Source organism: Harpia harpyja, chromosome 6 (genome assembly GCF_026419915.1).
Source record: "Harpia harpyja isolate bHarHar1 chromosome 6, bHarHar1 primary haplotype, whole genome shotgun sequence".
In the NCBI taxonomy this organism is placed as follows: Eukaryota; Metazoa; Chordata; class Aves; order Accipitriformes; family Accipitridae; genus Harpia; species Harpia harpyja.
Window position 1 is genome coordinate 12,439,206 of NC_068945.1, and position 15,056 is coordinate 12,454,261.

The 15,056-nt window shown below is 40.6% G+C and overlaps 1 protein-coding gene across 1 annotated transcript in view; it reads right to left on the minus strand.

Annotated features, from left to right (window-relative positions):
* Nucleotides 1-15,056, minus strand: part of PDE3A (phosphodiesterase 3A) — a 258,441-nt gene that overhangs the window by 81,141 nt on the left and 162,244 nt on the right. Inside the window, exon 2 of the mRNA XM_052789893.1 lies at nt 11,216-11,266. Coding sequence (XP_052645853.1) covers nt 11,216-11,266 — 51 coding nt within the window. The remainder of the gene's footprint in view (nt 1-11,215; nt 11,267-15,056) is intronic.

A 15,056-nucleotide genomic window follows, 5' to 3' on the forward strand; every position in this document is an offset into this window, starting at 1 on the left:
ATAAGCTGTAGCCAGTAAACTTACATTGTATAAAAAACAGGGATCTGAAAACAAACAAAAAAAATTATGAAAAGTGCTGGACCAGAAAGATACTCTGTGGTGATGAGACAAATGCAGGGAGATTAAGTGGTATTTCAGAGAGAAAAAGATCCGCTTCCTCTGCTCCAAATGACAACAGTTCACAATCTCGTCCTCTCAATTCAATTGCCATAATCAATCTATATCTGCACCACAGGAGTGGATATGCACTCTCCAGTCTAAGGCAATGCTTGGGGAAAAAAAAAGACAGCATATCAGCTTCTTCCACTATCTCTGCTTTTCAAAATACTAAGCCAAATGTCACCATGCCTAACTGCTTATTCTCTTAACATGCTGCTTCAAGGAATCATTTCACCAGGATACGATTTCAGACTACCGTTTGCATTTTAATGCTGACTCCTTTTCCAAACCACACCGAACTGCAGCATGGCTACGATCCTACAAATTGCAACCTTCCTGAACTGGAACTTGCTCACTAAATAAAGTAAAATACAATTTACATTGAGTATCATCAGCAAGCTTCTGTTCTATTTCACACACCTTGACTGCCTGCCTAGCAGCAAGACTTGCACTACAAACCTGGGAGGATTAATGGTAAAGAAGGGTTTTCAAGAAGAAAGGCAGTATTTCCAGAAATCTGTGTTGAGTTCCTGCTTAGCTATGAAGAACATTGACATGACAGAGTGACTGAGTCTTAAGAAAAGGGCTGTCATTATCAAGCTTCCAATCCACTCCTGTCCCACTGCCAATCATTTTGGGATAGAGAAATTGACAGAGAAGGTGATTCGCAGAGTGGCTGACACCATTTAAAAGGTCTTTCTCCATCGTACAAGTGATGGATATGGGAGGTTGCAGGAGGTTTGCCTGCATCATCTGTGTCACAACTGCCAGCATGACATAGCCTGTCTTTTGTCCTGCCAGCTTCTAGCCTCTAACAGCTCTACATCAACACTAATGGCTATTTATACACTTCAGGCTCTTGTGAATCACTATGGACATTTTATTGCCATTTGCCAGCATGGAAGGATGTACAGCGTTGAGATTCCTCACCCCAGCTCTTGCCTGGCCAAAGCCATGCAAGATGACAAGTATATTTCTAGTGATGATCCTTCTGAAATTAACTGATCTCTGTTGTACTTTGGAAATATTTGCTCCCTGGCCTAAATGGACATCCTAACAATCCCGACTACCTGCAGAACCTCTCCAGTCATCTCCTGAACAGTGGTGGTGGTACATCAGCAAGCAAGAGTGGTCTCTCTTGCGTGTCAAGCTCATTACCACTCTGCTCCCCTCCCACACATTCATTAGAGCAGCAGGGTAGAAAGCCTGGGAGACCAACAGAAATGGTCCCACAGTCGCAGCTAGTGCCTGTGGCTCAACTCCTCACTTCTAAGAGAAGCAAGGCCGAATCTGAGGGAGATTATTTCTTTAAGATAGCTTTCTGCATTACATCATTCATTTGTTGCATTAGAAAGCAAGGAAGTATTTTATAGATCATTTCTTAATCCCAATCTCAGCTTTCTGCACCTTTCCTGCTGTGCAAAAGCAACTCTCCTCCCCCAGCCCCAGCTCCATATTCCAGCCAACCCGCAACCCTCCCATGAGGCCCCTTTCTCATAACATCCCAAACTCCACAATCTCTGCTCTGCCACTAAGGCCTTGAAAACTTGTCTGCTGAATGAAAGGATAATGTAAGGTTTTATTAACAATAACTGTGGAAAACAACAAAAACCTACTTAATAGGAAACTTTTTTTTTTAAAAAAACTGTTTTCAGGTATAATAAGAGGGATTGGTTAGATACAAGGATCACTGTTGTGACATGTCCCAGCAGGAACTCTGAAGAGGCATGTACTCCCCATAGGCCTTGCTAATGTGAAGGTGGGGGGAGAGAGGAGCTATGACTGAAAAGGCTGTAACACCTGGGTGCATGGATTTGAATAAGCTGGAGATACAAGGGGAGCTGGGGGCTTCCGTTGAGCTCCTGTGGTCGCTCGCACTGCTGCTCCTGCAGCCCGTCTGACTGACTGCTGGCACACGCTTCTTCTAAGTAAATGCAATGATACAAGGTAGTGCATTACCTCTACCTTGGCTTGCATTGCCTCTCCACAGTTGTGTGTGTTTATTATTCTGCTGCCACTGAAACCTCCTCAAGAGACCATGTGTTGTGGTGGTGCCACGGTGAGCATGGCTCCCACCACACACCGTAGCCTGCTTGGGAGACAGGTGGCGCAAAACAAATAACCAGGCACAACCCAGCAGGCATGGGCACTTGAAAGGAAAAGGAACTTCTTTGCTCCAGCTGACCCTGGCTTTATTGCATGTTTTCCTAATCCTTAGGCAATTTGTGAGTCAGGGAGACCTACAGAGTCCCGCACCAACTGCTCCAAGGCCTCCTCGCCCATAATCATTGCTTCATCCCCTTCCCTATGAAGAACGTCATGACCTTTGCACAGAAAGGAGGCACATACCAAGAATCTTGCTGCACTGAAGGTTTTCATCCAGGTCCCTGATACTGTGCTGCTTGTAAGCCAGCCTGTGCTGTGGCTCTCTCCTATACAAACATCCATACTGATTCATTCATGCCTGATGTCGAGAAGCTGTCTCGCAGAGGCTTGTGCTTCCGGAGCATGAAGTTCCCAGCGAAGCTGGCTCTGGCCAAAGACAATCGGCAGTGCCATACTGCAGTCAGGCTGCTGGATGCAGGGGCAGCTGGACAGCAACAAAGAAAAGTCTGAATTTAATGGACATCTGAGTGAAAAATGAAGCACAGGAGCTCCAGCCTTCTCATAAAGGTATCAGATACGATGTATCCATCCTCATGGATGTGTAGGGGTTACGAGTGAGGACTGTTCAGAGCAGAAAGGCAAGATGCAACTAGCAAAAGGCTCTGTGACTGATTGAGCCATTAATTAAAAAAAAATAAAATAAAAGGGGAAAAAAAAAATGAAAACACAGTTTCCAATCCCAACAAAGTGAACCTATTCCATTTCTTTACAGCAGCTTTAATCCATCAGAATTACTTCATACACGAACACACTGAAAATATGGTGGCTGCATGATGTAACGTTAGATCAAGCTCTCTCTCGGAAAATCCCTTGATTTATCATTTCACAGAGTTATGACTCAAGTCACGTTAGGATCAGTCACTGTTTAGCACCCTGCATAAGTTGTAGGTTATGAGAGTTTCTCTTATCTACCTCATCAGTGATAAGGAACAGGTTATTGCAGCGTACATGCAAACTGCCTTAGGCATGGCTGTACTGTAAATTACTGGCAGGTAAAAGAGGCATCACTTTATGGGATTTACACAAATCCATCAAAATCTAAACAGGTGACTTAATGGTACAGAAAGCATTACCACTGTTTACACTGCTATAAGCATGCATTTCTAGCTAAAGAAATATTACTGATGAATTTGTTTACCTGCACAGTACATTCCTTTGAATGATCTATAGCTATATAAATCTGTGTATCAATTATTGGGTTATTTGGCTTTTATATTGTTGTATAAATCTAGTTCCTGTTTTTAAATTCATAGTCATCAATGAAACAATTAGAAGTTTCCATCATGGGCTAACGTGTGAAAATTTTTCCTGTCTTAGGACTGGTATCAAATACAACTTAAGTTCAAAGACTATGGCTCATGGAATCTACAGGGAATTTCAGGCAGAGGGAAATACTCAACATCCTTACAGCAAATATTTAACACCTCATCACCTTTGGCTCATTTGGTTACCACAGCACTTTAAATGCATATCTATTCAGTGAAATCATTCTCAGTTGCAGCTATCAGGGATAAAAAATTAGGATCAGTCCAAGAAACAAGATCCTCAGGCACATACACCAAATAAAACCAACCGAGAAATTCCCCCCAAACCTGCACTGAAACTTCAGGAAAGACTTTCAGGCAATCCAAACTGCTGGATGGACAAGAAAGAAAAGCATTCATAAATTCTTTCCTTAGATCTATAAAGGTAGTTCCTTCTGAAATTATTGAGACATATAAAGACATTCAAGATTCAAGCATTAAGAGATACTACAGTTTGTTGAATAGAGGCTAATTCATCACCATTTTGCTTAAATTTACCTATGCAAAACGCCCACAGGATAAAGCTCTCCCACATATGAAAATGTATAGCTAGGTAGTATGTTTCTCATCAACTGAAACCAAAAAGATCTAATTCAGGGTTCACACTCAAACCCACTTTCCTCTCTCTTTGACACACACAAAAAACCAACAACCAACCAAAAAATTCCCTTGTCATATCAGACCCTGGAAACCATGGAGACTTCTGCGATATAGTGTCTGTGAGTGTAAAATATGCTCAAAAGATCAAAAATAAAATTATATAATGCTCCCGCCTAAGACCACCACCCCTCAACAATATTGTCTACAGCCATCGTAACTACTCTTGTTTTTTCTCTACCCCTACTTCTCATCCTGCTCACCCTTGCCTAAATGGTCCTGGGTTTCATTCAATTTGATGTAAAGTAGGTAAGATGAGGAATAAAAATGACTTAATGACTTTTAAAAAATAGTGTGTTCAAATAGAGTATCAGACTTCACTGTAGACTTACAGCTCCCATGTCCTCAAAAGTCAGATCTGCTGTATTATTTTAAACTAGAAACAAAATCAAGCCAAAAATCCCAGTTTCAGAATTCCATTTTATTTCCTTCCTTTAGTCTTTAATTTAAAAAAAAAAAAAAAAAAAGTGGTAATACAGTAAACCACTTTGGAGAGGTTTTGTCATTTGTTAACATAAATATCTTCCATCTCCTCTGAATAGAGAAATAGTCTACAATGTTACTAGTTACGTATCAAAATAGAATATCATTTCCTCAAGGTTAGCCTAGAACATACTAGGCTAGTGCATCCCTTTAAGGACCAAATAATTAATCTGCACCAAAAGGCAGAGCTATTATTTTTATATGATAACTATGTGAACAGGATCAGCTTAAAATGCTCAAACAGGTTGCCTCTTTGTGGTTGTCCTCTTGCACAGTAACTGCATTTTCCTATGAGGCACTGTTGAGCAAGGGGGAGAACAAGCAGAGCAGAGTAGCCCCACTCCACCTGTGCCACCCACAGTAAGGGGCAGTACAAACAGCCACAGAAATATCTGTGTTTGAAGCTGAACACCATCTTCCCTCCCTTAGTTTACCTTCAAACAACCCTTACAGATTCACACTATGCTCAAGTCAACTCCATCTACGTGCATCACTTACTGAGTCTCATTTCTCCCAAAGTGGTAGATGGGCCAGGGCAATTTCCTTTTCTCTTTTAAAACCCTCCAAAGGCATCAAGGGGATGATGATGGAATGGATATACAACTCTGCAGTCAAGCACACCTCACATCTAGGTAAGGAATACTTATTTTTCCCAGATACATGATACTGTAACACAGTATGATGCAATGCCACACCAGGGTTAGAGTGATTACAAGGAAAAGGAAACACTGGAAAAGTGAGGCTGAAATACAGCTTTCCTTTGAAATGACATTAGTGTCTCTATATCTTAACAGAAACAGGATGACAAACGACTAGCTTTATACAGAGCATTTATTTACCCCTCTTTTACCAGGAGATTTAAGAATGACTGATTGAACTGGATCAATTCAATTCAATTTCAATACAATGAAACTGTATTAATCAACAATGCCTTATTATTTTTATTGTGAATTTTTTATTGTGAATTACTAGAGAACCTGATTCCTTTGAAGTTTAGCGTTTCAGCTAGTTTAAATAACAGCAAACCAAAGTAGAAGAATTATCTAGGTATCTGTTCAGGGAAAAAAAAAAAATTCTGAAAGACGGCTCTTTAAATTTGGCATTCAAAGGTGTAGCAAATTGATATGGTGGGAGATTTAAATTAAAAGAAGTCAAAAGAGAAGGCACTATGTTAAAAAAAGACAACATTAAAAAAATAGAAAAACTATCAGAGAATTTGGTGGATTATTATTCACTTGAAGACTTTAAATTAACACTGGATATATTTAAAAGGCATATTTTTATTTAACCAGAAAACATAGGCCTGATGTGACACGATGTGACAGCATGGTATTTTTTGACTACTAATATGTCTGAGATCTCTAGATGTTCACAGTGGTCCAATTTGGCTTTAAAATCTACAACTGTATAAAATATGGCATGTAATCTGCCCTTCACTTCCCCCTCTCAATGAAAAGTATACAGGAGGATCCTTTTCAAAAACTGGGAAATATTTCTGTAGTCCATCCTTCTTTCTGTTGAAGAATTTTCTCCCAAATTGCCTCCTTCCCACTGATAAAGGCATCCCTTCATAGTCAACTGCTTCATAAACAGAAAACTGAGTTGGAACATGTAATAAGCTACTACCTCCACTTTGGTCTCAATATTATTTCTAGAATTCTTTCTTTTAGTGTCTTTACATCCCAAGTAAGATATTGAAAAAAATTTCACAGAATCCTGGAGTGCCTGGAGCAAGAAGTAGGAAATGTACTAACTGTACTCCCATTCATCACATCTTATTCCTACTTATGTTGACAATGCTTGCTCCAAACAGCATCCCACAATTTTTACATTACATCTGGTCTACATTGTTTACATCTGCTTTATTCTTGTCCTTGTTAACATACTTGAAATGATGCATCAACCAAGACGATGCCGAAAAAGCTGAGGTTCTGCCAATGCATTATATCTACTTGTAATCAGTGATTTTATATATATATACATACATACATACAAGATATGAAATGCAACAAATACATGCACCGAGGAATGCATCAGCAGTAGACTACACTTCTCCTTAGCCACTCAGTTTAAAATACTCCTAAAACCTTTAGAAAAGTCTCATTTTTGAGACAGGGCGATTCTGATGGTTAAATAAGCCTGCATTAGTGGGCTGTCATGGCACCTCCACATTCACAATCACACGCTCTTGCAAAATCAGCTTTACCAACATTTTGCACTATTCATCGTGGAAATGACAAGTAATGATCAGCTGGTTCTCACTGTATGCAGAGGACCCCAACCACCACCGTTAAATCACCATAAATCTCTGTACAGTGGCATTGCGAGGGAAGACAGAGACACCACAGATTCACCAGAGCACAGTACCTGGTCAGTAGCGGGTATCGACTCCCATCTACGCTTCAGCAAGTATAGAGATTTCCGGCTCATGATTTTGAATCTGCTCTAGAGGTTTTTCCACACTTAAGAAAAAGGCTTCTCCCAAATCAGTGTCAAGAACCTTATTTCTGACTCCTGTGCTTCATTGCTGTAGACGGCAGAGCTCCCCGAGGTACACAAGTTTTTGCGAGCTGCAAGGTTGAGACCGGTTACACCCAAGCTTCTCCCATTTCTCTAAAGCATCTGTCTCCTTATAGTGCCACGACAAAGGGAATCGGGCAAGATAGTGAAAAGCCTAGCTTTCACTGACGAATTACCTCGCAAAAGCCTGAAGTAGGTAGACAACACCAGACGCACTCAATCTGAAAATAGCTGTTGCTTAGGAACTGGAAGGGTAAGATGCAGCACCTCAAATATATAATTGAGAGCTTTTATATTTAAAGAGAATTAAAAACACTGGACCTCTGTGTTTCTCTCCTGATTATGATCCTTTTATAATATTGGAGGAATGATCGCTCGATTCCACTGACTCCTGGGGCAACGCCTACGTCTTCAGCAAGCCAAACAAGTCTTGATGACAGAGCAACAAATAACTCCCACATATGCAAGGTCCCTTGTAAAAATGCGTGCACAAAGTGTGCCGTGGGTCCCACCTGAAATATCTTAGAAGTATCAAGTATTATGTTTTAGTAGAACAATTAAAATACAGTTTGCACATTTTTCCTGCAGAGGCATAATATGCCAAGGATGAATTCTGCTAGTCACATTTGCTCGTAGCATGTACTGATATTATAAATGGGTATGAATATTTTCCCCTCACAAGAGTGAGATGATGCGGTTTTACAGACTGCAAGTGTAAATTTGAGAGAGAGATTCCTTTAGGTGGGTTAAACACTCCTAAACATTTAGGAATTTCTTTAACTTTGAATTCAAATTTTAAGTTTTGTGCCTAAATCCTAACCTGTATTAATTTTAAAAATTAAGCATGGAACATAATGAAATTCACTTTGCACTTCCTGCATGATTTCAAATCCAGACAGTAAGTTCTCTGCATGAAGCATTACAGCAGGAAGTGTTATCTTCAGAGATCAAAAAAAGAAGGGGGAAAAAAAAAAGTGGTAGGTAGCCAGGAACCCATTGCTCTTTGTAAGGCATCCTATAATTCACTGTAATTACAGCAGCCTTAACAGTATAATTATTCTAAACGAAAAGGAATCCCTCAACATACACACATACATATATATGTGTGCAATCTATAAAAAAGTGAGTGCGGTGTTGGTGTGGAAGTCAGGAGCAAATTAAATATTGTAAAGACAGCATTTTACTTGTCCTATTTACATTCTATTGAATTGCAGATGCTTATCAGGAGACAAACTCCTGCAAACAAATTCCCATAAGCCTCAGTGTATTTCCTTTGACATCCATCACTACCTCTATCTACATCACTTTGCATTTAACTCCACATGCAGAAAAGAAACATATTTTCCAAGTGGGTCATTAAGAAGTATGACACGTACTGTAGTAGTTTCCTCTCATGTTTCAACACATACCATGGAAAAACCTACTAATTCTTAAAAAAAAATCTTAATAGGATTTGAGTTTTATTTAATGAGTCTTGGTAGAATAATTTTATGAGTTTATATGTGGATTTTAGTTTTATATTATGGTAAACCAGTGGTTCCACTTCCTTTTCTCACAAGTGACATAGCTAACATTCACACACGCGGGTGACTTCCTAAGATCTATCTTCCTACTTTCTTCACTTTACTCCCTAAGAATTAAAAGATCATGGAAGACTAATAAATTGGCTCCCAATAACATAAGCCTAAACCCCTTCCTTCCTTCTCGCTGCTTGCCCGAGCAGCACAGGCTACCAGTGGCCAGGAGAGACCTCTCCTCCTAAGTCCCGTTTCTCTGCTGGAAGAAAGCCCCGCAGACCTCGGGAAACACCATAAGTAACACGAGTACTGCGTTCAGTTTTGGGCCCCTCACTACAAGAAAGACATTGAGGTGCTGGAGCGTGTCCAGAGAAGGGCAACCAAGTTGGTGAGGGGCCTTGAGCACAAGTCTTATGAGGAGCGGCTGAGGGAACTGGGGTTGTTCAGTCTAGAAAAGAGGAGGCTGAGGGGAGACCTTATCGCTCTCTACAACTACCTGAAAGGGGGTTGTAGTGAGGTGGGTGTTGGTCTCTTCTGTCAGGTGGCTGGAGATAGGACAAGAGGAAACGGCCTCAAGTTGAGGCAAGGGAGATTTAGGTTAGATATTAGGAAAAATTTTTTTACTGAGAGGGTTGTCAAACATTGGAATGGGCTGCCCAGGGAAGTGGTTGAGTCACCATCCCTGGAGGTATTCAAAAAGTGAGTGGACAGGGTACTCCAGGGCATGGTTTAGGGGGCATGGTTAATGGTTGGACTCGATGATCTTGAAGGTCTTTTCCAACTGAAATGATTCTATGATTCTATGATTCTATGTATCAGGCATGAGGACTTAGACAGGACTTAGGCCTCCATCTCTGATGCAACACCAGTGCAGACTTCATATGCACCCCAGTCAGGAGTCTATGTATTTTGCTGCCATAGGCAAAGCACTAGGACTGTAGGGCATGGTTCAGAGCATACAAAAGACTACCCATATTTTCATACACATAAAAAAATTAGATGAAGATTTGCAATAATGCTAGAAAAGTTTAAGAAGTCTAAGTCACATTAAGAGTCCTTCAAGTGACTGCCTTCCTCTCAACAGTAGTTTAGAGGAGTCCAATTTACCTTCCACTCATTGGACCAGAAGAACACAACATGATCAACTAGCACATCAGATGAGGCAGGAGAGATTATATACTGAACAGGTCTCGCCTTACTGGATAGGATTTCCCCGATTTCTGAAATTCCACAGTTTCCACTGAAAACTAGCTTGCTTTCTGGGCTTTTTTTAATCTTTTGAAATGACAGACTGTCACCTGAAAAAAATCCGATCTGCAACCCATCTTAAACTTTTTAATGCAATCCTGATTTTTCTGTAAATTTCAAGGTGGTTTTGACATGAAATACAAGACAGAAGCTTAGAAAACCAGAAAAAAATGTAGAATTCTGCAACAATAAGGGCAAAAGAGCAAAACTTAGTAAATGAATTTTGCATTAAAAATAGTAAATCTTGTCTATGAAAATAAGTAGCCGCTTCCTGATTAACATATGATATTTGCTCATTAAAAAGGCAGGTACTCCAGTGATTTTTGCAAGGGGCATTATGAAGGTTAGGCTAGGAACTACCCTACTGAGATTAAGGTTGCAAAGATGTAGCTCCACAGCAGCAGAGCCTGTTTATTATAGATTTAGACATAGATGTTCATATTCATAAGAATCCTTCACCTGAAGGAAAAGCAATTCCAAGATACCAGAGCCCTAATAACGTATTTATATAATTTCAACACCAGACGGGAAAGACTGCTTTACCCAAGCAGGAATATTCCTGAACATCAATATCGGTAGCCATGTCTCCATTGCAGCAACTGTAGTTCTACAGATAATTTAAAAATGTATCGGCATGACACCATTAACACTACCAGTGTAACTTCCTTTCACTGATGCGTGAAGAGCAAACCAGTAGCTACACATGGCTTTCCTGCACCTCCCCACACAGTTCTAACACCACTAATCCCCTTATTATTGAACAAGCTGTGAGGACTATCCAAGTTTTACAAGTTTGTCAGGTTGAAAACAAAACCCAACAAACCACCACAAAACATACACACATTATTTGAAATTGCATTCCTTTGATATCCTGATGGAGACAGCTGAGTAAGAAATGCTTTCTCAATACATCTAATTCATCTTTCTGCTACTGAAAGAAACTTTGTTGCATGACTCAGCTCTGTCTGGATCAACTGTTTGGATTACAGCTCAAAAATTATATTAATGAAAGCTGTCACAGTTTTATGCTTTTTTTCCATTGATTTAATCCTGCAAATATTAACAAAATGAACAACTTTGCCAATCTCAGATGGAAAACTTGCTTGAATACCTCAGACTTAGAAAAAGCCAAAACCAAACACAAAACACTAAGCAACTGACCTGTGAGCCTCTGGGTCCTCGTTTGTGATCCCATTCAGAATGTCCCATGAGCTGAAAAACAAAGAAAAGCACAGATAAGTGAGAAATTGTACCCATTAGCTTTAACTGAAACATTCATGCTTTTATATCCATTACATATTTTCTTTGAGAAAACAGGTTTGCTTTTACTATTTATTTCACACAGCTTTTAGCTTCATAATTAGGGTGAGGAGACTTGGGAGTTGTTACTATAACTTTGTACCTTTACATTCAGAGCCAAAACACATCTAGCATCACAACACTGCTCAAGCCAATAAAATTCCCACTGCCATAGAGTCAGCTTTAGCTAAATGTTTAATACCAATCTGGCAAAAGGAGAGCTGATACATCAACAAGGAGATTACCAAAATTTTATTAAATAGCAATGCAAGTTTTATACCAGGCATGAAAGTTAGTGACAGCTTTAAGTCTGTCTCACTACTGTATTATTCTCAATGTAATAAAAAAGTAGAGGTACTCCTCTAAAGGAAAACATTGCAGAGGAAAGCAGAGAGAGTTTAGAGATGATGGGTTCTTGTAGAAATTATGATTTGTGATGGTATACAACTCCTCAAGTTAAAGAGAATGCAAGCATTAATTATAGCCCAAATTCAGCTCTCAAATCCTCTATGCAACCCTACAGGAGATTGTGCTGTGAGACAAGCGGTCAGACATTGGATGGTACAGATGGACACCAGAAAAAATAATTTGTCCTCTCCCATCTTTTTTACTACTGTACTTCATAACTGTATGCTAACACAGGCACTCACTCTCTTTTTTCAAGCAACATACAATTTGCACACAGCAGCTCTTTCCAGGTATGTCATGGTGGGGTACAAAAAAAGAGGAGAGAGAATACCCAGTAGGCATTATTACTGCTTTATGTATATGAAGATTATGGGCAAACGTGAATTGCTGACAATAAAGCTATCCTCACACCTGCCTAAAAATACCTGGAAAACACCAGGGAGTGCCCAGGTACAGCTCTGGTGGAGCCTGGGCTGTGCAGCACACAAGGCAGCTGCCGCTTCTAATCCTGCCTCTGAGCGCTCGGCTGGCCTGTGTTCCAGCCTGGGAGCTGTTTGGTTTTTTTTTTTTTTTTACAGCTACTCAGGGATCTCTTCTGGGTAATGCTTTTTCTTACTCAGCTGAGCATAGTCTAATGCAAATATAAAAATATGTGAATGAAAGATAGGAGGGTTAATGTCACATGAATGACTTAGTCATGAACATTTTCTTGCTTTTTCCCCAACATTCTTTCCCAAGGAAATGCCTTCTCCCAGGTCAGAGGTAGGCAACGAGATTTACAACCTATGCTTATTGCAGAACATGCTTTCAAAACACTCATCCCAGGACAAGAGATTAAAACTACTTCGAAAAACAAGGAAAGAAACATACATCTCACATGAAATCTTTATCTTCTCCATCAACTGTTCCTACTTATCCTTTCCTTCTCCAAGGACCCTTTCATTTCTTTACGTTATTACTTACTATTACCTTCCCCCATAACTGGAGACAAGCCGCACATGCAGATAGGCATCAAAGATCAGAAATGTCACACCATTTTTTTTACCTGATACAGCCTCACGACCGACCCCCTCATTTCACTGTAATTATTTCCTTTTTCCATATACTGTTGGTGGAAACACTGGCTGTGCCAGGTTTCCCTGTTTGTTTCTCCATACTGTTACGTTTGCTCATTACTGGATGAAACTGAGCTTTGATGTTTATGAAAGCTGGCCTCTCAGTAAATAACTGGCATGCAAAAGCTACTAAGAGATGCATCTACCAAAGGTTATGTGCTTCACAGAGCCTCTGCCAAAACCCTCATACCTGTGCTTCCTCCCTGGCTCCTGCCACTCTGGACCAAGAAAACCTCTTCAGTTTTAACTCCTCAGCCCCTATGCCTTGTGGAGAAGTGGTGCCTGCTTTCTTAATTTACTTGGCTAAAGAAAAATTAATTTAGCATGAGTCTGACCACCTGCGATTCCCAGCATGATAAGGGATATCTTTACCTACAACTTCCTACCAGTGAAATTAACACAAAAAATACGCCTGTTATTTCACAGTTAAGAAAAAAGAATTAATGTTACGGGCCTGGCTATGGTTACTGTGGTTCTCCAGGCTCTATAGACATTTGGCAGCACATACCACACCCTCAAAACCAAGTGTAGCATGAGATCCCACTGCCAGGCTTTTCATGCTTCTACCCTCACTGAATCCATAGTTTACTGAAAAGCAAAGGGTTGCTTTACTATTTCTACCAAAAATAAGCAATGCAGTTAAGAGTCAAACTTGGAGTTATCGTTCCCATTAGAGGAGTACATCGAATGTAGGGATGCTCCCAATCCAGCCAGTCCCAGAAAACCAGACTGACATGTGCCAGGGTTGGTTACTTGTGTTCACCACCAATCCTCAAGCCCAAATCAAGTCCTCTTAAACATGCGTTCTTCTTCAGGCACAGTTTGCCCACCCTGTTCCCTGTTCTCCAGTTACTGCCTGGTGCTCCACAACTACACACAGAGTTTTTCAGCCCCCAGAGTGTTCTCCTGTGCCTCCCCAGCCCCACAGCCAGCCCCTGCTCTGCCCCACTGCTCCTCTTCCTCCACAGCTCGCAGGTGCCTTTTAGCCCAGGTCCCCCATCTCTAGCTCTGCTCCTCTACCAGGTGTGGGCAATCCTGAGGTGCTCCACAGACTGGACGTTGCAGCAGCAGCTACCATTACAGTGAAAAATGAGTCTGAAGGCCATAACAACTTGTCCTTGCTCCATTTCTCAGTATCTATCAAAATCACTTATGGAAGAGAGGCCAAAGTCACCAAAGAAGCAACCAGTCATAAACACACTGGAACCAATGGAGTGACCCCTTGCTTATTCTGGCACCATTTTATTAGCGAACTGCTAACTCCTCATAGCAAATTACACAACCCACATTTAATTTAATTTCTCTACAAATGTGCCTTTGTGGAATCAACCGTGTTTGTATTTTTGCTGATAGATCCATCGCCCCTAGTGTAAAAGAATTTCAACACCATTGCTCTCTCTTTGTATGTCACGTACTATGCCAGGATGCTCTACTGACTTAACCCTGTGGTTATCACCTGGTAAAATTGTGAGCACAAGGAAGCAAAAGAAGTGTTCTAGGATGGTAAGAGACCATGTCAATTCTAGGCAGTTTTCAAGTGTGGTAGTAAAGTTCATGACCCTATGAAGCCAACCTTTTCCTCCCATTTTTAACCTACCAAATCTTACTTGGCTTTAAAATGTATTTTTTCCTCACAATCTAGAAAAAGTTTTCATCTCGTGCTATAATGTCTTGGCGTATCTGCAACGGTCCATAGTAACAAAGGAGTGAAAAAGGAAAAAAAACCCAAAAAGTATATCACACTTACAAAGGGGCCTCAAGTTTTAAGACAGAAGACAGAAAACAAAACAAATAAACAGGTAGAGCAGTTGTAACAAAAACTCTGCCAGGCCAACATCCTACAGAGGGATGATTGCCTCGGTATGACACCCTGTCATGGTTTAACCCCAGCCGGCAACTAAGCACCACACAGCCGCTCGCTCAACCCCTGCAGTGGGATGGGGAAGAGAATTGGAAGAGAAAAAGTGAGAAACATGTGGGTTGAGATAAAGACAGCTTAATAAGTAAAGCACAAGCTGTGCATGCAAGCAAAGCAAATCAAAGAATTCATTCACTACTTCCCATCAGCAGGCAGGTGTTCAGCCATCTTCTCCAGGAAAGTAGGGCTCTATCACAGAGCAATGGTTACTTGGGAAGACAAACACCATCAGTCTGAACATGCCCCCTTTCTTTTTGATTCC